At 37.4% G+C, this 22826-nt stretch overlaps 13 protein-coding genes and 1 non-coding gene across 14 annotated transcripts; 7 read left to right on the top strand and 7 right to left on the bottom strand.

Moving 5' to 3' along the window:
* Positions 1 to 70: 70 nt before the first annotated feature.
* C5L36_0A02490 (uncharacterized protein) lies at positions 71 to 1414 on the bottom strand (the record flags this gene model as incomplete). Its single annotated transcript, XM_029463263.1, has 1 exon — positions 71 to 1414. The coding sequence occupies one exon, from the start codon at positions 1412 to 1414 to the stop codon at positions 71 to 73; it is 1344 nt and encodes a 447-aa protein (XP_029319123.1).
* Positions 1415 to 1624: 210 nt separating this feature from the next.
* C5L36_0A02500 (uncharacterized protein) lies at positions 1625 to 2686 on the top strand (the record flags this gene model as incomplete). Its single annotated transcript, XM_029463264.1, has 1 exon — positions 1625 to 2686. The coding sequence occupies one exon, from the start codon at positions 1625 to 1627 to the stop codon at positions 2684 to 2686; it is 1062 nt and encodes a 353-aa protein (XP_029319124.1).
* Positions 2687 to 3022: 336 nt separating this feature from the next.
* C5L36_0A02510 (uncharacterized protein) lies at positions 3023 to 3631 on the top strand (the record flags this gene model as incomplete). The annotated part of the gene is made up of 1 exon (XM_029463265.1): positions 3023 to 3631. One exon carries the CDS (start codon positions 3023 to 3025, stop codon positions 3629 to 3631), a length of 609 nt encoding a protein of 202 aa, XP_029319125.1.
* An 81-nt stretch (positions 3632 to 3712) lies between these two features.
* Positions 3713 to 4972, bottom strand: C5L36_0A02520 (uncharacterized protein; the record flags this gene model as incomplete). Its single annotated transcript, XM_029463266.1, has 1 exon — positions 3713 to 4972. One exon carries the CDS (start codon positions 4970 to 4972, stop codon positions 3713 to 3715), a length of 1260 nt encoding a protein of 419 aa, XP_029319126.1.
* Positions 4973 to 5162: 190 nt separating this feature from the next.
* C5L36_0A02530 (uncharacterized protein) lies at positions 5163 to 5888 on the top strand (the record flags this gene model as incomplete). Its single annotated transcript, XM_029463267.1, has 1 exon — positions 5163 to 5888. The coding sequence occupies one exon, from the start codon at positions 5163 to 5165 to the stop codon at positions 5886 to 5888; it is 726 nt and encodes a 241-aa protein (XP_029319127.1).
* Positions 5889 to 6015: 127 nt separating this feature from the next.
* Positions 6016 to 6089, bottom strand: C5L36_0Atrna1V. The gene has a single exon. It is a non-coding gene; the product is annotated as a tRNA-Val (tRNA).
* Positions 6090 to 8660: 2571 nt separating this feature from the next.
* Positions 8661 to 10313, bottom strand: C5L36_0A02540 (uncharacterized protein; the record flags this gene model as incomplete). The annotated part of the gene is made up of 1 exon (XM_029463268.1): positions 8661 to 10313. One exon carries the CDS (start codon positions 10311 to 10313, stop codon positions 8661 to 8663), a length of 1653 nt encoding a protein of 550 aa, XP_029319128.1.
* Positions 10314 to 10531: 218 nt separating this feature from the next.
* Positions 10532 to 12415, top strand: C5L36_0A02550 (uncharacterized protein; the record flags this gene model as incomplete). Its single annotated transcript, XM_029463269.1, has 1 exon — positions 10532 to 12415. One exon carries the CDS (start codon positions 10532 to 10534, stop codon positions 12413 to 12415), a length of 1884 nt encoding a protein of 627 aa, XP_029319129.1.
* A 964-nt stretch (positions 12416 to 13379) lies between these two features.
* Positions 13380 to 13961, top strand: C5L36_0A02560 (uncharacterized protein; the record flags this gene model as incomplete). Its single annotated transcript, XM_029463270.1, has 1 exon — positions 13380 to 13961. The coding sequence occupies one exon, from the start codon at positions 13380 to 13382 to the stop codon at positions 13959 to 13961; it is 582 nt and encodes a 193-aa protein (XP_029319130.1).
* A 109-nt stretch (positions 13962 to 14070) lies between these two features.
* C5L36_0A02570 (uncharacterized protein) lies at positions 14071 to 15960 on the bottom strand (the record flags this gene model as incomplete). Its single annotated transcript, XM_029463271.1, has 1 exon — positions 14071 to 15960. One exon carries the CDS (start codon positions 15958 to 15960, stop codon positions 14071 to 14073), a length of 1890 nt encoding a protein of 629 aa, XP_029319131.1.
* A 329-nt stretch (positions 15961 to 16289) lies between these two features.
* On the bottom strand, positions 16290 to 16886 carry C5L36_0A02580 (uncharacterized protein; the record flags this gene model as incomplete). Its single annotated transcript, XM_029463272.1, has 1 exon — positions 16290 to 16886. The coding sequence occupies one exon, from the start codon at positions 16884 to 16886 to the stop codon at positions 16290 to 16292; it is 597 nt and encodes a 198-aa protein (XP_029319132.1).
* Positions 16887 to 17392: 506 nt separating this feature from the next.
* Positions 17393 to 19957, top strand: C5L36_0A02590 (uncharacterized protein; the record flags this gene model as incomplete). The annotated part of the gene is made up of 1 exon (XM_029463273.1): positions 17393 to 19957. One exon carries the CDS (start codon positions 17393 to 17395, stop codon positions 19955 to 19957), a length of 2565 nt encoding a protein of 854 aa, XP_029319133.1.
* A 149-nt stretch (positions 19958 to 20106) lies between these two features.
* Positions 20107 to 20961, bottom strand: C5L36_0A02600 (uncharacterized protein; the record flags this gene model as incomplete). Its single annotated transcript, XM_029463274.1, has 1 exon — positions 20107 to 20961. One exon carries the CDS (start codon positions 20959 to 20961, stop codon positions 20107 to 20109), a length of 855 nt encoding a protein of 284 aa, XP_029319134.1.
* A 442-nt stretch (positions 20962 to 21403) lies between these two features.
* C5L36_0A02610 (uncharacterized protein) lies at positions 21404 to 22693 on the top strand (the record flags this gene model as incomplete). The annotated part of the gene is made up of 1 exon (XM_029463275.1): positions 21404 to 22693. One exon carries the CDS (start codon positions 21404 to 21406, stop codon positions 22691 to 22693), a length of 1290 nt encoding a protein of 429 aa, XP_029319135.1.
* Between the last annotated feature and the right edge of the window lie 133 nt (positions 22694 to 22826).

The following is a 22826-nucleotide window of genomic DNA, read 5'->3' on the forward strand; positions in this document are numbered from 1 at the left end:
TTTTGTCAGTACAGAGCAGTACATTATCCAAAGTACTTATTGATGTCGATTTTAATATACATTACAAATTCTATTTAAGACGTTTAACAAAGTTTGACATCTGGTCAACATCCTTTTTATCTAGCGCTACATACTCATCCCAAAGTTTCACAAGCTGGTGTTTTTCGTTGGTCTCTACTTGTAATCTCTGCTTGACATGGGAGAGCTCCTTCTGAAGTGTATTTTGCTGTTCTTGTAATAGTTTAAGTTTTTCGTTAAAAAGCGCATGTTTCTTTGAATACTTGGTTTCGTAGGCAGCACGAAGTTTACTGATTTTGGATTCGTGTTTCTCCGCATACTGAATGTACAATTCCTGAGCAAGTGATTCAAGCTCCTGCTTCAGGGTATCATCAAAAGATGAAATCTTAACTTGTTGCTCGTTGATTGTACCCTTCAATTGTGTATTTTCATTGCGTAATTCTACCAACTGTTGCTGAATTGATGCATAACTACTAAGGATTGGTTCGGCTGATTCCTTCAATTGCTGGACCTTACTGTTAATCGTTGCTCTTTTGTTTTTCTCTGCCGCAATCTCGGAGTTCAGTTTTTCTATAGTAGACTTCAGTGTTTCACATTCAGTCATCAGTAACTCGTTTGACGACGACAGTTTCTGATTGTCGAGTTGAGACTGTTCAATGGTTAAATGCATATTATCAACTTTTTGCTTAAAGGATGCAACTTCATTGTTTAAACCATTAATTGTAGTCAAACTCTTCTGTAATTTGATGTTCAATTCATTGATTGTTGAATCGTACTTGTTTTGCAGCTGGGCAAATTCAATTAACGTTGAAGATACAACATTCTCTGCTTCATGTACTGACGTTAAAGTCTCATTCAAGTTGGAAAGATCATCGACAATACTGTTAAAACGAGATATCAGGTGCTTGAATGCTGGCTCTGGACTATGTTCTTGTTCCATATCTTCTTCTTCATTTGAACCTTTGGAACAATTTGCTTCAGTGGCGGAACCCAGCTTTAACGGTGATAAAGCTGTGATTGAGATGGAATGATGTGTATCGCTCTTTTCTTCCACGTGGTCATCATCAGTGCCATTTTGGTTATTTTCCAAATCATCCTTATGGGTATTAGTGTTCTTACTCTTACCAATATCATCCTTTTCGTCTACTGACTCTGCAATAACTGGAGCATTTGGTCCATTATTTTCATCAAGTGCCTCGACATTAATTTCCTCCTCCAGTAAAACCGTGTTGGTATGAACATCTTCATGAGAATTCATTCTTTTACTTGGCGAACGTCTTTCGTGTCCACCATCAGAGATATCACCAAATTCCACACCCCTTCCTGGCGTTTCCACTAATGGCGATGAGGAATCTTGAAGAGATACTTTCTGTCTTTTGCGAGGTGGTGTCTCCATTTTTATTGCGCCGTCTTATACTGCGCTCACTTTGTTTTGTTGATTCAAGGCAACCATATAGCGTGTAAAAATGATTGTAGAAAACATGTTTTTTTACGTGCTCAAGAAATTTGTTTTTCTCATTCTTCATGAGACAAATTTGCCCCTACCAACTTTGTTCAATTGAAAACGCAATTTCTTGAAGTACACCAGTTTGGAAAACATACAGGTATGTCCAACAGTGCTTGTGCGGAGCTTTATGCAAATATCATTGAAGAGGTTATTATCGAATCCAGGCAAGATTTTGAGAATGCCGGAATTGACGAACAAACACTCCAAGACCTGAGAAACATTTGGAAACAGAGGCTTGCTGCAGCTAAAGTAGCACCTTTAGGTTGGGGAGATGATGACGATGATGATGATGATGACGATGATGGAAAAGATCTGGGTGTGGAGCAAGCATCGGAAGATATATCTTCAGCTGAAATCGCCCCAAATATGGCCGTTACTGTAGATAATCCAGGTGAACAGAAAAATGTACCACTACCCCAAAGCCAACAGCAACAAATTTTACAGGACGCACACCAACTACAAAACTTTCAAGAACTGCAACAACAACAACAGCAGCAGCAGCAGCAACATCAACAACAACAACAAGATCTACAACTTCAAAAAACTACTGAACTAGATCCACAAATTTCCAATCCACAATTACCAAACCTGACGAACCACACATCACTTCAACCAACTCAAAGCCATAATCAAACTTTTGATATGTCCTTTATAGGCACTCAAAATAATGGAGATGGCATAAAAACGGAAGAAAATTCGTCAGTGAAAAAAGAGGGTGGTGATGAATCTGTACCTCCATTCGGCTTTCCCACAAGCCTGCCAACTTCAAACAAGAACAATTTGCAAGATCCAACTGTAACTTTCAGTATACGAAACAACCAGCTGGACGGTTCATTTGATTTCTCAGCACCAAAGGAAAACGCAAACGATAGTGACAGTGATGACGACCTAGGGTCTGATCTCGGTGCAGATAGCGATGCAATCAATAGTGATCTAGATGATTCAGATGATGAAGATGATGATAGCAATGGTGAAGAAGATGATGAAGATGGTGAAAACGGCGGCGCCAATGGTGATATAGAACAAAACATTATGTTGTGCCTTTACGATCGTGTACAACGGGTACGTAACAGATGGAAGTGCTCATTGAAAGACGGATTGATGAACATTAATGGGAAAGACTATGTGTTTCAGAAGGCTACTGGTGACTCAGAATGGTAACGATGGTGATCTTTTCTAGTTTGTGAATCGCCCTCCTTTAAGATCTTTCCCCATTAACTTCTTTTTGATTATAATTATATATAACCATTTAAATCATTCCGCCCTAGTACGTGGATTTTAGATGCTTGTGTTCGCTTTGTGTTCGGAGCATATGTAGTTATTGTGTTGCTTGAATACACACGATATAAATTGCAATAGGGTTTTCTCATTCTCAAATATTTTTTTCAGTTACAATTATTATACATGATTTTCGTTCTTCAATTATATTCTTGCAATAAAGTGGGCGATTTCTCAATTTAACAAACCCCACTTACCACAACAAAAGGCACTGTGTCAATGAAGTTTAACTTTCCTGAGAGTGTAGAGAAGGAGTTGGCCCAACAGGCTAAACAAGAACAACAAAGAACCAACGGGAAAATTACTTTCTCGCAACATACATTGCCTGTTCAACAAGAAGATAAAACAAATGTCACCCAGAAAATGACTCCGAAGGAACTAGAACACCAACAACGGAAAATAGAAAATATATCTTCTAAGCTATATACTCCGCAATCCCCACTTACTCCTGAATTTCGTTCGAAATCTTCTGAAATCGAAGAACGACTACAAAGAATTAAAACCCGATTTGATTCCATTAAAAAAAAGGAAGAGGCCAGGATTGCTCAAATTCAAAGAGAGGCTTGGCTCAGGTACAGCCATACTAGTAAGCCAACATTGCAGGACTTTAAGCGGCCATTAACTTCTTTCTTTTTATTTGCAAGCGCTATTTATATAACACTGCAGTTTTCATGGTATGCGTTGGAGAGAGAGAAATATATTGAGGAAATGGAAAACAAGCAAGACAAGATTGTGAACGAGCTAAATGAAGCTCTCAGAGAACAAAAGCAAATTCTTGATCAGTATAATAGTATGGGTGGAGCCAGAAAGTGGTGGAAGTTATGGTAAAATATTTCTTTGTAGCTAAATCAAGAATTCTTCCTGTTTAGTACATAAATAGACATGTATATATGAAATATTTAGAGTAATCTAGTTAAAGTAAGATAATGAAGAAACCTTACCTGCAGCAGTTTGTTCTGCAGCGACTTGGGATAGAACTGCTTTGGCAGCATCGGCAGACACACCCTTTAATTTTCCTGCAACATCACCTAACTTAACATCATCGAAAGATTCAATTAATAGATCAATGTCTGCATCAATAGAAGCGGATTTATCAGCATCACCAAAGTATTCATTGTCCTTGGCTGCTGCTCTGATAGCTCTTTTGTTCTTCTTCTTAGCTGCCTTTGCTGCTTCCTTTGCCTTTTTGGCGTTTTCTTTTTCTGCCTTTGCTGCTGCTTCTGCGTCAGCTTTAGCTTTAGCTTCTGCTTCTGCCTTTGCCTTTGCATCCTCTGCAGCCTTTCTTGCACCTGCTTCCCTTTCCCACTTCTTTCTTGCCTTTTCTTCCTTCTCTGCTTCCTTGAATGCCTTGATTCTTGGGTCTTCAGATTGTGCTCTCTTAACTAAATCGGACAATCTCTTGTTATCTTCAGTCTTCTTCTTCTTTCTGGAATTGTTGTTCTTCTTTTCAATATATCTCTTATGATCTCTGTTTGCTGAGTCATCTGGAACATCTTCATCTAACCACTCAAAGGTTCTCCAAGAGTCAAAGTTGTTCCAAAACTTGTAGAATGCTTCAACTTCTTCTTTGGAAGATGATGCATCTCCTAAAGTTGGAACAGGTTGTTTGTTTGAAAATCTAGCCTCGTTTAAGAAAACTGGGCCCCAAGCAGCGTAAAAGTCTTCATCTGCTGGTTTGGTAGAAGGTGGTGAAATGTTTGCAAATTCATCAACGGAATCAAATTGTCTTCTCTTGATTGGATCCATCAAGGTTTCGTAAGCTTTTTGGATAATCTTGAAGAAACCATCCTGTGTTAAAGAACCACCTGCAGATGACTTCTTATCTGGGTGATGTTGTAACACAGCTCTTCTGTGAGCCTTAACAATTTGTTCAGGAGTTGCCTTGACTCTTAATTTTGATAATCCTAATGCAGCATACAAATCACACGATTTCCAATCTCTTGGATCATGATTCAGTAATTCTTCATCATCAATAGATTCATCAAATAGATCTTCATCTGAGTCCTTTGCTTCGACAGTGACAACATTCTTCTCAGCCTCAATCTTTTCAAATTCAGACCAACTGTGACCTTTGATAGTTCTAGTAGCGTGAGCTAAAAAGTATGGACCAACTGGTTCAATTGGTCTCCTGACAGCTGTAGAATATGATGCAAGAGCAGTAAAAGTCATTGGGTTTCACTTGCTTAAAAGATAGATTAATATCAGCACTTTGTAGAACCGGTGTGTTAAGTTCTACAGTGACCTGAAAATTTTTCTAGTTGCCCAAAAGCAGGTCCTCGAGAATGCATGAAACGAAAATTAGATTTTGAAGCTTTCATTTTTCTAACAAAAGAAACAGTCTTTTGAATTATCCCGATCAATGGCATCTACATCTGATTTACAACAGCAGGCCTTAACATTTTACTCCACGAAAGATGGATCACTTTTATCTGACTTCAATACACTTTCTTTGATACTGCATGATTCTTCAAATTGCCCAGCATGGCTTATTACAGGAATAATACAACAAGCTTTGTCAAAGGATAATGAATGCTACCTTTCTCCGCAAGCTCCAAAGGTAACAAAAGCTACAATCCCTACGTTTTTGTATTCCTTCACAAACACCGAACAAACCTATAGTAAATGCTTTCAAAAGTATATTAATTCGAATAAGGATTTCTTAAAATTTACGTCATATTTATCCGACTCATCGAAAGATCCAAGTAAGTTTAGTACAGACGTACTCCAAGATGTAGGAAAAGTAGAAGAAAAACCATTTGTCATAATTGAAAATCCAGAATTATTACTCTCTATAGTACCAGGAATGACTATTATACAATTACTTTCGCAATTGAATGAAATTCAAAAACACACAACACTTTATATTGTCACGTCTACATCTCCAAATAAATCTTCTCTGCTGTCCATGTTATTACATAGATCTTCATTGATTATAACTCTAACAGCATTAACTACAGGAAGGGCAGATGACATGTCGGGCACACTATCGGTATCTCCCGGCCCAATTAAATCTAAACAGAATGTATCAGATCGTCAATATTCATACCTAGTCTCCACAAATAATGTTAAACTCTTTTATAAATAGTATGTAGTTCTAATTATTAAGCATTAATCAAAACTATCGAGCATCATTAAACAAACTTTGAAATCCTTCAATCACCTTTTGTCTAAAGGGCGGCAAAAAAATAATTGGACCAAAAATATAAGTATAATGATCGAACCCAGGATCGAACTGGGGACGTTATGCGTGTTAAGCATATGCCATAACCAACTAGACCATCCGACCACTAATGTGGATTGTAGAGAACTTAGTATGGGGTGTCAAAATTATTTCCTAATTTGGGATGTTTCGACGGTTGAATCTTTTTAAGAATAATCACTAATCTCATCAACAGCTATAATATTGTACGCAGGAGTGATAATTGTGATACACGTATTAGTAAGTACGCAATAGATGTATAATCGCACGAGTAGACAATGGGCGTGGTGGAAGTTAGTCGTAGTATAAGTAGTAATAGATCTTCTCTCTTTCTCCTTCTGCTGCTTTCACTCCCGATTAGGAGCTATATCAACAATATCAATTCTATATAACAGGATATTGTATGTCTCATATACTTCACGCCAGCAACCTGGAATCACCCTCAGTTGCTACTCTTTTTCGTATAGCAGACTCCTGTACGAGCTTATTACGTTTTAGGTCTTTATTTTTTACTGTGCCAGTCCTGTCATAGCCCGTTGATAAATGATAATTAATTTATGCCAATGGCAATGACTCCGACGGCTTCTCTATGCCTATGCTCTACGTGATCAACGAGACTAAATCTCTTTGCTTCCTACTCCGGATACTTAACCCTTGTTAACTTCCCTTATTCTAAAATCGAAACCTTAACATCAATATGTTATCGTCTATCTACTGACACTTCCTTTTTGGAAAACATACTGAAAATGCTTCTCATGGCTCTAAAATAGGTAACCTTGTCACAAACTTAGGATATGTTTGCATACTTGTTAATTATAATATTTGATTAATATTAGGGAGTGAATAAATTATTTTTAAATTAAATTATTGGAAACTATTTAGAGAATTAGCCACACAGACTACAAACATCATTACTAGTTTTGAGGAGACAAATTAGATACATGTAAGTAAAGTTCAAGAATAACCGAGCCACCATCTTCTAATGCCCACAGTTATGCACATTTGATTCAATTGACTAAATTGTTTTGTATGCTTTTAGTTTATAGCAAACTTAATGCTCTTATAAATATCAGTGGATTCCTTTTTCTTTGTTTTTTATTCAGATATTGTTGTATTTGAGCTCTTTTGACAACTGTTCATTATATAACCTTCAATATAAATATCCAAAGTAAAATCATGCATATTGATATGTATCGAGTTTTACCTATTCTCAAGAGGCAGATTGTTATTGTGGGGATGGGTAATTGTTGAGGACTTTTGTAGTAAAAATACTGGTTTTTTTTCACTTCTGTATTTCCCTCTTGGAATTTTGTAGAAACTTGAAATACTCCAAAGCTCCTATTTGATGCTAATTATCAACAAGTTGTAAGGATTTTCTGATGTTATTAATATGAGCAATGATTTCATAACAGTTAATTATCATATAATTACAAAAAAATAAAAGCAGTCCAGAAAGTTAGTCTGTTATATAGTCATTTGTTCTTATCAAAAATTCAACTCCCCAAAATCGGGATGGCTGATAATACCAAGATTAAAAATAGAGTAACATTATCGGTGTATTTATAATACTAGCAAAAAAATAGGGCAGAAGTCCACAGTGATCCTAATATCCTATAATTGATACTAAGCTTGTGCAAGCCGTATATAACTTTCAACTTGAGCTAGATAATGCTCATCAAAACTTTTAGGTAGATCCATCACCTCAATGCTTTGTTTACTAATCCAACTTGTGTAGTGCTTTATAAGAAATTAGGTGAATTCCTGATGGGTCAACACAATCATAAGTTATACAATATTGCTCGTCGTGTAGCTGCTATTTAAGTATCTGTAATTTTTGCAAGATCTAACACGTTATAACAAATCAATATAACATAAAATTACTAAAAAGAGACCAATGATTTCTTAGAGCAAATAAAATGTTTCGGCCAGGATTCTAAATTATCCATATTGCTTATTTTGCAGCATGGGATGTATAAGCAATCTTTATGCCTAAACCTATACCGAGTCTCAGTATTGTCAGAGTTCTATTTCAGCCCAATAACCTTGCAAATTTGTATAAGTCATTCCATTGAATTTGTATTCATTAGGTTTTTATTCACTAAAAACTTTTTGCTTCGATAGTAATCGTTGTACAACTAATAAAGATAAAGAACATTACCAACAAGCATCAAGCTAACAATTAGGATTCGATTAAGGAGCTTTTTTCTTGAAACATTGTTTTGGTTTAAAAAAAATTACTTTCCAATTTATGGTTGTGTCCTTGCTGTTACTTGAAATTTGAAAAACCAAATCACTCTTGTTTCAAAATTTTGACCCTCAGCTGAAAGGGCATATGCAATACCTCTAATCTTCTAATTAGTTTAGAAAATAATTTCTATGTCTTACCATTAGTGAATAACCACGAAAAAGTATAAACTAAGGATGGGCAGAAAAAACAAAAAATGTGTTGATTTTATAGACAACATGGTTAGCTTCTCTTTTATTTTTTTTTCTTTCAATCTTGCAGTTCCCCTTTCCTTCGTTTAGTTTCGAAAAGAATGCCTGATAGAGATGGCAGAGCAGTTATTCTTCATACAGACATTATATTCATCCCTCAGGACTAAAATACAATAACCGATAAACTTTGTCTTTTTGCATGAGAAAGGATTGCTGAACCCGCTATCTATATTTCTGAAAATATTCATCCAACAAAAACTCCGCTCTGGATCTCGTTTCCAGCAAAGAATGCATACTCCATACACTCCTCTCGCCACATTCAATCCAGTAATTCATGACCGATTTATTTTGCACAAATAAATCAATAAAATCCCACAGAATCCACCTCGTGCCTGTCGGAATAATAGCGATATGGTTGGTATCAACCAAAACTGATTTTTCGTCAACCAATAACCATCGCAGAGATGTATTTAGCAATCCAAATCTGTTCAACATTCTTATCCGATGTTTCAACTCTATATTGATAATATTTAGCAATTTTTTAAGCAACGAGTTATAGTTATAAATCCGTCGCCACCGCATTGAGACGAACGAGGCAAGATAAGGTCTTGAAATGGATATGACAAAATGATTTACATTGAACATTTCAGTAATTCGGTTATAGGGGGAATTTTTCAATTCAATTGACTGGCCCCGTACCTGGTAAGGTGGCTGAAATTCACATTGAACATTAGAGTATTTAGTTATATCGCCTCTGAACTTAATTTCCAATGTTGGTATTTTGTCCTTTAGTACTCCTGTACCAAGAGAACAGCGTATAGCGCTTTCCATCGTTATGTATGGTGTGCTCAAATAGTTCAAAAGCGTAGGTAGTTTGGAGGACTTTGGATACACTAGAATATTGAATGTTTTTCCTGTTTTTTCATGTGCTTGTTTGAACGTCATTCCACCAACTTTGCTTAATACAAAATCAATAAAAAGTTTCATTTCTTTTGTAACACCTTTTTTTATATTCTCAATCCATTTCAACCCAATCTGAGTAGACTCAATTGGGTCATTACAGTTTTTCGGTTTCAATCCATATCCTTCCTCTTGCATAACATTCTTTAAATTCACCAATATTTCAACCAATTCCTCCTTTTCCAGACAACCGACCAATGCACCGACTACCGAACCAACTCCAGAACCTACAAGGACATTAGGCAGCAAGTTTTGATCTAATAGACTCTTGACTACTCCGATGTGTCCCATTCCAAATAAGGAGCCACCGTGCAAGCATAGTGCTGTTGCACCCAATGTGGTCTTTGCATCGTGATAAAAGTCCAATTTTAATTGATTGTCGATAAAAGGGTCTTTGTCCAACGATTCAAGGCAATTTGCAACCTCTTTATTGTATTGTTCAATTAATGACTTCGTTCCAATATAGGTTCGGTTGTATAAGCTTTTGTTGGAAATCCCACCTAGGTTTCTTAGCATACCTGCTCTCAATAAGCTGAGCATGTGTTGGAAATTGTTCGATAATCTTGCATTTCTCAAGTCATGTAACCTTTCCTGTATTAGCACATAGTCATATTTACTGGAAACTAGATTATTTTTCCATATATCGTTGTTAAAGTAATTATCTAAATCAAAAGCAGTTTTGGAAAACTCACTCCATGATGTAGAGTGATTAAGCTTGTATAAGAGGATCCTATCTGGCGAATTCTTGAACTTGTCGTATATCGAGCCAAACCAATAGACAAAGACATCAAAAAGTAGTAGGATTAACTTTAGAATCGGTAACGGGATATGAGTCAGTATCCAAATAATCACAGAGAAAAGAAAATTCTCTACTGTTGATCCATGTATTGATGAGTGTTTATGTATTATTAGCATGTGCCAGGGTCAATTTCTTTCCACCAAAACAAGGCAGGTTATAATGTCTTGCTGGGTCCTCGTTTTGGTACCTTTGCTTAAAAAAATGATAATGCGACAATGTGAGATTAGACCTTTGCCATAATCTCGAAATATCTTGTACCTATAATACAAGTCCCTAAAATATTGGTTTACAGTTTCGGGGGAAATCAGCAGAACCTTTTCTCTTCCGGGTTTGCATGATATACAGGTCACTTTGCAGAGGAAAAGTCATTAAGAGGGAAACTTGCTTGCGTTTGTTTAGTGCCTCTCGAGTGATATATATCAATCCATTTCTACCCATTGATCCCACAGAGATTGCAACAGATTTACAAACAGAAGATGAGAATAAACAGAAACAATGTGTTCAAAAGGCCAAAGGTCGGATAAAACATATGTTGAGCCAACAGAGGACCATCAATGGCAAGAAAAATAACAGCGGAAGTAGTGGTAGTGGTGGACCCGGAGGGAATGAAGGTGGAAAGAACCCCGACAAGAACCGAAAGAAAAGAGGCTGGAAAAGTTTTTGGAATTCTTTTTCTTCATTATCTAAGAAGTTGGCTGAAGCTGGGTTGATAACATTGGCATCATTGGGTATTTTAGTGATTGGGGGGATGGCATACCATAAGCTGTATAAACAAAATGTTTTGTGGAAGATAGAAGAAAGTTTCAATACCGGAGACAGCAGTTTGATGATCATGCAGAACCGTGAAGGCATTGAGAATGGCGACGGTGTATTGGATACACAACTTTGGGCAGAGAGGCTACACCAGAAATTAATTGATGAAATAATCAAAGGTGAAAAAAGAGGCAGATATTACCTATTATTAGGCGAAAAGGGTACTGGTAAAACAAGCACAGTGATGGAAAGTATCAAACGTGTGAATGGCAAGGATTGTGCTATTATAGATTGCTCTTCCGATGTTGAAATTATGAGGTTACGGATTGGTTCTGCTTTGAATTTCGAGTTTTTTGAAGACTACATTGGAAGTTTATTCAGCATGAAAGGTCCCAGAGAAACAACCCCAATCTTGGATATTGAAAGGGCGTTCATGAAGCTAGAGAAGATTTTAACAGAGAGGAAAAAGGAAACATCGAAACCTTTGATATTAATATTCAACAATTCTCACCTCATAGACTCATCGTTGGTTGAGCTATTACAACAAAAAGCAGAATACTTTTCGAGTTCGGGAATGTTAACAACCATGTTTATTAGTGACGACTATTGGTTGTTTGAGAAACTGAAAATTTTAGCCACTAGATTACAATTGATCAACTTTGAAGATGCCAAATTTAACTCTTCCATAAAGATTATAAACCGTGCTAGGCTTAAACGTTTCAATGAATTTTTGTCAGAAGACGAATGCAAAAAAATTTACACACTGATTGGAGGTCGTCCTCAGCATTTAAACCATGTTGTTTCAAGCCAGAGTTACCTTGATGCTTGTGAAGAGGTCATTCAAAGTGAGGCCACTTGGTTTTTAAACAATTGTACTTTACTTGGTGCCGATATGGACGATGATGTTGTAGAGTCTGGTAAATTTTCAACAAGTGCAATGCTGTTAATGCGTGAGTTGGTTGAATTAGATAGAAAGAAGAAAAAAACAAAGAATAAGGGTGCAGAAGTGGATCCTGATGATCAGGTACATTTACCAGAGTTACCACTGTGGCGAGCTAGGCAAATAATGACTCGCCCAGACTATATACAGGAGTACGATCGTCGTAATATCTTTACTATTGACGCTCACTCAAATGTACGTGCAGATAGTGTTCCCATGATGCAAGCATTTCACAGAATAGCCTCAAGTCCAAACTTTGACAGTCTTTTGCAAGAAACAATTGATAGAGTCAGTGAGATTGAATCGCTACAAAGGACAAGAGAAATTGTTTCTAAAGATCTTGGACACGGGAAGAAGTATAAGCTTTCAACGGCTAGAGAACCGGGAAGCTATTATATTACGTTGGAGGATGAAAGTGAAAATGCACCTTTTGAAATGAAAGTGGAAGACCATGAAGGTGAGCGTAAAAAATGGTGGAAAAGGAGATGGGAGGCATATTTGGCAGGAAAGGATAGTAAAGAGTAAATCTTGCGAAAACTCCAATACTTTAGCAGTTTCTAACATTGTTCCCTCAAATTAACACATATCATTTATTCTCTGTCAGTGTATTCTTTTCAAGAGATTTTTCCACACCACTTCCCCTTCTTTCGTTTATGGAATAAGCACATGTTTGAAGATTTGGTGGTTACACAGGGTGTGAATGCCTGTAGTAGGATTATCAAGAGCCATTTTTTCAATGGTTTCATGAGTTCTAAAGTTTCTTATTCTTGTTGCTTTACATGTCTCAGACACATTGTTTAGTTTACCGAAGCACTTTATATAGTTCCCTGTAATTAAACTCTTAGACTTTTGTTTCCATCGGCCGAGCTAATTCATTCTAAATATGTAGAGTTAACTAGTAAAATATGTAGCATTTATACTTATCTCTAAGAATAAATCCCAGTTAAAGCTATCTGAATTTTGGCTCGTTGGAGTTATTATGGAAACGGACAACACAATAAAGGAATTTGATAAAAACGTGATACCCCAGAAAAACTACAAGAATACTTAGATACAGCACGACCCCTCTACTTGTTATGAAGTGAATGGTGACAGCAGGGAAATATTATGATGTCGAGTTTTTCTTTTATCGTTGTTACGCTTACGGGGGATACAATTCTTTGATACTAAAAGATCAAGGACCATTTCAATTTTCTTGAGCTTTATGATATACCCCCTGTTTGGTAGCTCAGCTCGACTCAAAACGACTTTGGAACCGCTTTTACGATGAAACGACGCGTTTAGAAGCAGTTCTTAAAAACCATAAATTGGTGGTCAGTTCCTGATGGTTATGCGCACCAGCAACAAAGTTCTTGAAATAAAAATTTACCTGATTTTAGTACGGAGTGAGTGAACATGAAAAAAGGTCTTCTGTATTGGAGGGCAAATTCTTGTTCTCAGTTTAACTTTCCTGGAATAGACAGAGGAAACCAAGGGCAAAAGAGAAACAATGGACATTATATTAGGAATTCGTCTTAAAGATTGTACGTTATTGGCGACATCAAAAGCTTTCACACGAGGAATCTCTGTTTTGAAGGCCACCGATGACAAAACATGTGATTTAAACACTCACAACGTTATTGGATACACTGGAGAATCTGGTGATACTACTCAATTTGCAGAATATATCAAAGGCAATGTGCAATTGTTTGGGCTCCGTGAAGGTTACGACATGGAACCACAGGAGATTGCGTCCTTTATAAGACACGAGCTGGCAACTTCTCTAAGATCAAGAAAGCCATACCAGGTGAACCTTATACACGCTGGAACTACCTCTAAAGGTGAAGGTTTTCTGAGCATGATTGACTACATTGGAACCAGATGTGACTTGCCATATGTTGCCCACGGATATGCCGCATTTTACACAATGTCGTTGTTGGACCATCACTATCGGGAGGATATCACATTCGATGAGGGCCTGAAATTGATAAAGTTATGCGAGCAAGAGTTGAACATGAGAATGCCAATTGAATTTAAAGGGTTGAATGTTAAGTGTGTAAGCAAAGATGGAATTCGTATAGTTGACTATTAGAAAAGCATATCTATGAGGAAAAAACAGATAGATATATATTAAAAGCTTATATAACTTACATATTTAATACAGGTTAGTCAATATGGAACTTTAAGAGAGATTTGCTATATCAACTAATGATCACCTTCGTCTCATCTTTCTCGAAAGATGGGGCAGCTCTTGCCTCGTCAACAATTTCCACAATGCTTGTTGTGTGCTTGTCAGCATCTCCGCGTACGATAGATTTGGAAAATTTAGACGTATCAATTGCCATCTCAACGTGTTGATCCTTTTCTTGCTCTTGTTTCTTGTTATAATATTCCAACTTAGCTTTTCTTGCCTTATCTGCTTTTCTTGCAGCTTCTTTCTCCTTTGCTCTTTTCTTCAGAGCAGCCTGTGCCTTAGTTTTATCCTGCTTTCTCAGTTCTTCCTTTTCCATTTTTGTTCCTTCATCAGCTTTTCCCTCTATGTCTTCCTGTTTTTTTCCCATTTGCTCAGGTGTAACTATTCTCTGCTCTTCTTTAGCTTTCCTTTCATTTTCTCTCTCTTCGGCTTCACGTTGTTGAAATTCAACATTTGCTTTGGCTCTAAGGATAGCTAAGTAGCTGCCAGCTTCGTTGTGTAAAACGTAAATCTCGTGTTTCAACGCATTAAGAGCTTTATTAAAAGATTCATTTGGCTTCTCAATAATAAGTTTATCTCTGAAATCAACCAGTTCTTTCTTAATTGCTTTATACTTTTTCCATTCTTCCCAATCATCACCATTGGCAATGATTTCATTAGCGTACGCATTTAAGGTTGAATCTGCGAATTCTTCCAATGTTTCAAGAATACCCACTCTAACTCTTAATACTTCGTCAAGGTATGATTCAACAAACTTATCAACTTTAGATTTAATTTCTTCTATTTGAGCATCAACTTCTTCGCCTTTAATACGGTGTGCGGACCTATAAATTTCTCTTGAAACATGAGATTCATGGTCAGCAGACTTGAATCTATTGACATTATCAATCATTTTTTCTAGATTATCATACCCTGATGTTAAATCTCTGGACAATTGTTGCAAGGCTGGTTGGAACTCATTATGTAACTTGTTAATAAATCTCTCATTCAATTGATCAATCTCTAAATTAAAATCCTTAGATGCGCTCTCAATTGTAGTTTTCAGTAAATTATTAAATTTTTCACTGGTTGGGATATTTGTTGGTTCGACATTAATAGTAGTTGATTGTGATGTTGTTTCGGATTTGGAGAAATCAGGCAAATATTGCATGTAATCAACTAAGAATTTCTTTTTGAACTGAATTTTTTGGTAGGTGTCAGAATCCTTAAACTCCATTGCGGACTCATATGTGTCTTTGGATTTTGCTACAAGATATTTTAGAGCATATGCCACTTTGGCATAAATCGCCTCTATATGATATAGAATAGATTGAATATAGTGGGAATGGAAGGCCAATAAACATCTCTCACCTAAGCTTGATTCTAAGAACTTTATCTTCAATTTAATCAAACTAGGTCTAATAATAATGTTATAATTAATATACATTTGGAGTTGGATTTGTCTTAAAATTATTTTTGAGGATTGATAAATTGAATGCACAACTTTAGCAGAGTGAGGAATAACAACATTATTGATAAAATCAGTAGTTACTGTGATAACTTTATTTGCAGTTTCATATGTCTGCTCCACAATGTATCCTTCATGGGTTTGACGGAACTCTGCAAGGTCTTCATGAACTTTATTCCAGGTGTTTCTTGCAGGAATCGTGTAAGGCGATAATTTCACCAAAGAATCATCAACAACAGCTTTTATTGGGGAACTTTCATAATTTTTATAGACAAAAAGTAATACAGGCTCCGAAAAGTGGTGAATTTGATGCGCTGAGTAACAGACTGGGTCCGTGGTGAATTTGCCTGTGAACTCTTCAGAGACAGGACAAGAGCGATGAATGTGTTTCAACACAAACATCCCTGTGAATAGGATAAGCAGGGAACGAAAAACGCAAAAGATATTCATTGGCGCTTGCTGAGGTGGAACTGAGTTGTGGTTTGGTGACAACAAGAAAAGAGATCTAGTAATATATACTTGCAAACACAAATCAAATCATTTTGCCAACAGATACTTCAGAGTTAAAAAAAAAATCAAGCGAGATCCATGTGATGGATCACAAACAGACCCGGGTTAGAAATGTTTATTTATTCTCAAAAATCACAAGGGGCTGATCGCAGGAACAATACAGATACACAAAGTAAACAGCAGTATTTAGCTTGTCACAGGAATAAAAGGAGATAAAAGAGAAGGAACAAAGAACTGGGGTTATATATACCAAATGAAAATTGGAGGTCTTATAAACCATTTACAACAGCTTCGGCAGCAACGACAGCTTCGTCAACAATGACTTCTTCAGCCAAAATTTTGATGTCCTTCTTCAAGTCATGTTTCTTCTCTTCGCTTTCAGCTTGTTCAGTGTTTTCAACAATTACAGTCTCTTGAGGAATTGGTTCATTTTCTTCCGTAGTCTCAATGTCGTTTTCCTTCTGGACATCTTCAGGGGTTTGTGGAATGACATTGGAACCAGTGTAGTCATGTGTTGGCTCAACAACGTCTTCTGCAGGGGTTGTAACACCAGAATCCTTGTCATCTTCCTTGACGATCTTTTCGTTGAGAAGCTCCTCGTTGTCTAGTCTGTCCTTCAATTGGGTCCATTTTTCCTCAACAAAAGAATGGACAACTTCATAGCCTTCACTGATATATGGAGTCCATGGATCTGTGTATGGCTTCAAGTAAACATAGGCGGAATGAGCGTGACGGCACATTGCATCTTTTTCACCATGTGGCAATGGCAATGGGCTGGAAAGCGGGCATTCGGTGGAAACATGATAGATTGCCCATGCGAGGACAGCACAGGCCAAGTAGCATTTAATGGTGGCAAAGAGGGACATCTTCAGGCTTGTTTGTTAGATGGCTGCTCAAGACAATGGATCGTCGCAGAGATATCAGCTAATGAAAATGTACACTTGTCACTTTTAGCGATGCTTCGTTTCTGCTCGTTTTATACGGCCATTGCCTACATCAGGGTGCCAGACTGGGAATTAGTATTTTGCCTTCACCGAGAAACTATCACTTCAGCTTCAAGAGGAGAGCAGGAGGAACAGTGTACTATCGACCCTGCTTACTCACAACATTGAACCACGCAAACCTGGTCTCATTCAACAGTATTATCTTAGAAGAATGCTTTGAACCGTGGTACATAGTGTAAGTGCACGTGACAAGGAATACTGCGCCACTTTTACTTTTTTTTTTTTTTTTTTGAATCTAAGAATCAGATTTTCCTTCTTTTTTTTTTCTTCATGAAATTTTTCACTAGATAATTTTGTGTGAATTTTTTTATCAAGTTGTGTCTATATATACATTACTACTGGGATAATTAGTTTCTCTTGGCAGCAAAATGGGTAGAGTGCAGAAGAAAAACGCAAAAGGTCGTCTAGATAAGTACTATTATCTTGCTAAGGAGAAAGGTTATCGTGCACGTTCGTCTTTCAAGATTTTGCAGATAAATGAGAAGTATGGCCACTTTTTAGAATCTTCCAGAGTCGTCATTGATTTGTGTGCAGCACCGGGTTCTTGGTGTCAGGTTGCAACACAATTATGTCCTGTGAATTCATTGATTATTGGTGTCGATATAGTTCCAATGAAACCAATGCCAAATGTAATAACCTTCCAATCAGATATCACAACTGAAGATTGTCGTTCTAGATTGGCCGGATATATGAAATCCTGGAAGGCAGACACGGTTATGCATGATGGTGCACCTAATGTTGGTTTGAATTGGGTCCAGGACGCATATACCCAGTCGCAGTTAACCTTGCAGGCATTAAAGTTGGCTGTTGAACATTTAAATGTTGGTGGTACCTTTGTTACCAAAGTTTTCAGATCTAAAGATTATAATAATTTAATGTGGGTCTTCAACCAATTGTTTGAAAAAGTTGAGGCAACGAAACCTCCAGCCTCCAGAAATGTGTCTGCTGAAATTTTCGTTGTCTGTAAAAATTTCAAAGCCCCAAAGAAACTCGATCCAAGATTTCTCGATCCAAAGCACGTTTTCGAAGAAGTTGAGGACGATAAGTCTCAGAATATGGAAGCAAAAGTTTTCAACCCTGAAATCAAAAGAAGACAGAGACAGGGTTACGAGGAAGGTGATTATACTTTATTCCACCCAATGCCACTGATGGAATGGGTTAAACTTGAAGATGAAGTTATTAATACGCTAGGTAGAGTTTCAAGGTTTGACATTGATACGGAAGATCCAGAGTGGAAGATTTTGAAGAAAATGAAACAAACCACAAAGGAATTTTTTGAATGCTGTAAAGATTTGAAGGTTTTAGGTAAGAAGGATTTTAAAATGTTATTAAAATGGAGAAAACACGCAAGGAATGAATTGGGTATTATCGATCCAAATGATGAAAAAAAGCGACAAAAGGAAGGATTAGTTGAAGTTGAGGAATTGGATGAAGATGAGAAAATCGACAAGGAGTTGAACGAGATCAAGGAAAAATTAAGATTGAAGAACAAAAGAGAGAAGCGTAGGTCCAACTTGCAGAAACAGAAGGAAATCCAACGGATGCAGATGAATATGCTAACGGACATGCAAATTGGTATTGATGCAGCCAATATTGGATCCGAGTCTTTATTCAACTTGAAAACCGCTGAGAAAACCGGTGAAATCGATCAATTGGCCAAGGGTAAGAAGACCATAATTTTCAATAATTCTACGGGTGATGACACCAATATGTTTATTGATGATAGCAATGGAAAACCGCAGCATGGCCGTGAGTTAATGGATAGAGACAACGCGGACACTTTGGAGGATGAACTCAATAGTATGTATGACTCTTATAAAGAAAGAAAAAAAATGAGAGATGCAAAGTTGGCAGCCAAGGAAGCACGTGGTGGTGATGACGATGCATGGGAAGGTATCAAGGAAAATGAAGACGAACTGGAATCAAGTGATGATGGTGAGGAAGTTGACGATTCTGATTCTGAGTTAGATACCGATGATGACGAAGCAATTAGCAATTTGGTTGCGACGATTGAAAGGAAAAAGAAAAATTCTCTATCTTCCAAAGCAAGTAGTTTCTTCAGTGATTCCATCTTCCAGGACGTCGATTTGAACATTGCTTCTAGCGGAAAGGGTGAAACCAAAATCTTGAAGGAAAAAACCCGTGTGAGAAGGCCGAGAGCTGAAGAAAGTGAAATGGTCATGAATACCGAAAATGAAGGAGGCGAAGAAGCCGACAGCGATGAAGATGAGAAATCATCTGATTCTGATGACGGGTTTGAAATTGTTCCTAATGAATATCATGATATTGAAAATGCGGATGATATTGACACTGATTCCGAGGATGAAATGGCTGAACGTGCCCGTGAATCTCACAAGGCTGACATTGATATTGCTACAGCACAAGCCATGACTATGGCACATGAATTAGCACTTGGACGTAAAACAAAGAAGGATTTGGTCAATGACGGTTTTAATAAATACTCATTCAGAGATAAAGAAGGATTGCCGGATTGGTTTATTGAGGAAGAAGATACACATTCCAAGATCAACCGTCCAATTACCAAGGAAGCTGCATTGGCAATTAAGGAGAAAATGAAGCAATTGAATGCTAGACCTATCAAGAAAGTCCTTGAAGCACAGGGACGTAAGAAGATGCGTGCAATCAAGAGACTAGAGAAGCTAAAGAAGAAGAGTGATGGAATCATGGACGATGAAGGTAAGAGTGAAGCAGACAAGGCAGCGGAGATTCAAGCATTAATGGGTAAGATGACCAAGAAACAAAAGACAAAACCTAAGGTTACCCTAGTTGTTGCTACGGGTGCCAACAAGAGGATGGCTGGACGTCCAAAGGGTGTCAAGGGTAAGTACAAGATGGTTGACGGTGTCTTGAAAAATGAAATGAGGGCGTTACGTAGGATTGCGAAGAAGAACAAGAAGAAGGGAAAGAAATAGGCTTGATATTGTGCAATCAATCAGATAGTTGGTATTATTTTGGAGGTCTTCAAATAATAGTATAAATAATCATATATATATATATTTATATATATATTTTAAATTAAATCGTATCAATATAAATTGTGAACTTGTGTTGATCAGAAAATTTAAGCAGAGAAGGACAAAGAAACACCTAGCTTGTGAGCAGCTTCACCAAACTTGAGTGCGTCGAAAGCGGTACCGAAACCTAACTTGACACCCTTGTTCAAGTCTTGTTGGTAAGCAAGGGAGACTAAACCAGAGTCTGCAATCTTTGCCTTGACAAATGCGGTAGGGTCAAGTTGGTACTTGGAAGCCAATTCAACAGCGACTGGGTTACCGGAAGCGGTTGACTTGGAATCATAGGTTGCCTTTGTACCAACTTCTAATTGAGGGCAAACTCTGTGGTAGTAACCAGCAGTGAAAACAGATAAGTTGTTGGAAGCAACAAGAGCAACGGCATAAGCAGAAGCCTTGTATCCAATAGCTGCAGTGTAACTGGACAACTTAGCAGACTTAACGTCATAGGTTAGGGCACCACCGGTGGTTAAACCATCTTGACCAAAGGTCAAATCTGCATTGAAAACAGGGCCTTTGAGTAAATCAACAAATGCTCTTGCATTGATGGAATCAGTTGCAAAGTATGTGTTGAACTTGACAGACTTGGAAACACCTGGAACTAAGGCAGAGACCAACTCGGTCTTGAGACCTGGGGTGATTGCATCTGCCAATTCAAGTTTGGTGGAAAGGACATTCTTGGTGTCCCAACCTTGGGTGAGAGCCAAACCGGTAGACTTGTCAGAGTACTTGGATTCAAGAGAAGCTGCGACATTGTCACCAGTGGATTTTGCCTTAGTGGTGAATTGAACACCATTTGGAGCAGTGGTTTTGACGTCAACAGAGAAAGGTGCTTGGTGGAAGAAGTCCTTAGAGACAATGTCGTTGGATGGTTTAGCGATGTCGGAGAATGCAATTGGAGCCATGTTGGTTGTTATTTGGTTTTGATTAGACCTGTTTTGTACATCCAAAGTAGAAGAACAACATAACCACTCAGGAACGAGAAACGAGAATCAACAACAAACTTGAGTGTCTCCACACTCCCCGCTGTCCTCGTGGCCAACATTTTCGTTGCCATTAATTTCCTTTCCCTCGCCTTTTCCTATTAAATTAGTTTGAGCATGTGAAAGTAAGAATAATTTTAAGTTTTTAACGACAGGTCACGTGCGTATCACGTGACATTTTGTTTTTTTGGTTTTGTTTCGGTATTTTTGCTATTTTAGGTAATTTCTGCCTTCTATTTTTTTATTTAATTATTTTTTTTTTTTTTAATTCAAGTTGGAGAACCGGATAATTCCATTCAACAAATGTGCATCTTTCCATTTAACATTAACAAGTTGGTTCTTCAACAGATACAACAAGACTTGAATGACGATACGCCGCTCCTTTCTACTTGTATCTCCTAAGACATCTCCAGAAGAGGTTTTAGGATCTTTGGAAGTTTCAAATTCGTCTGTCTCCATTGATGGAAGTAGCACTTCAAATGTTTTGAACCAACATTTAATCCGTTATTCTCCGCAAGAAGTAGATACAAGAACAGAAAAGAGAGACTTTACTTTAACTTTCTCTCAAGGAAATGGCGATATACCATGGATTCCTAATGGACTGGTTCTTTTTAGTCGGGAGAAGTATCCAGTTCCAGTGTTATCCACTAGTCCTATTTTTGTAAATAACCGCTGGTATTGGTATAAACCAATTGAAGAAACATCTTTACAGGATATCAACACATTGTTGAACTGGCTAAACTTCGAGACTCTGGAATCTCTACCTGTGGGAATTGAGCTGTTTGTAAATGAAGATGCCGACTTATATATCTACCAAAACAAGAGCACAATTGAGGGTATCAATTCAAAGGAGAAACATGAATTTGCCCTTGTCACTGAAATGGACTCAGGTGAGGTGGAAGTCGATCGCTTTGTTCAAGGTATTAATGGCCAGTCAATTGACTCAATTCATCCGACTATGTTTGTATTCTCACCGTTTGCTACATCTTCCGGTAATGTCAAGGTCACCATTGATCAACACTCAAATGCCGCATTGCATCCTATAATGGAGTTCCAGATTCAACAATTTGATAAGTGGGATATGAAACCAAGCGATTTGGCCATATCTGATTCTTCGGAATGCAGACTCAAAATAGACCTTTGGATTGTTAAGGACTTTATCATTGATAAATACGAAATTCAAAGGTTGATCGACAGAGGCCAATCGTGTATTTCTAGTTTCCAGGTAAATGAAATGGATCTTGAATTACCTAATTACAAAGTTGACGAATGGGGGAGCTGGGGCAATTTTCAAATAGACCCACAATGTTTAGCTTCAAAAAATGGTTCATGGTCTATTCCTACACATTTAAGGTATACTTTTCCACAGGAACACATGTATTGGCTACTACCTCCATCTGTTCAGGTCTATTGGGAATGCCCGGTCAATTCTGAAACTTCTGTGTCAATATCGCAATCTTTCTTTACTGACGCAAATCGTGGATTCAATCATTCTCAAAGGAGATACTATTATAACATTACGGAAGACATCAATATCTACATGCCCACAATTCCCAAATCAGCCACCTCTTCTATTGACTTTATGACTGCGCTTGTAGTAGGTGTTGCTTCTTTGATTATTCTTATTCGTTGTCTTTCGTTTTCCAGGGTTTAAGCCTATCATACCGCCATTAAAATGCGATAAGTTAAATTTAGCAGCGAAAAATCTCTGATGAGGCGCAAACAAATACGAAAAAAAAGTACTATAATAAAGCCATTTCCAGCACACGAGGTCATGTTTTATCCTG

Source organism: Pichia kudriavzevii, chromosome 1, assembly GCF_003054445.1.
Source record: "Pichia kudriavzevii chromosome 1, complete sequence".
Lineage (NCBI taxonomy): Eukaryota > Fungi > Ascomycota > Pichiomycetes > Pichiales > Pichiaceae > Pichia > Pichia kudriavzevii.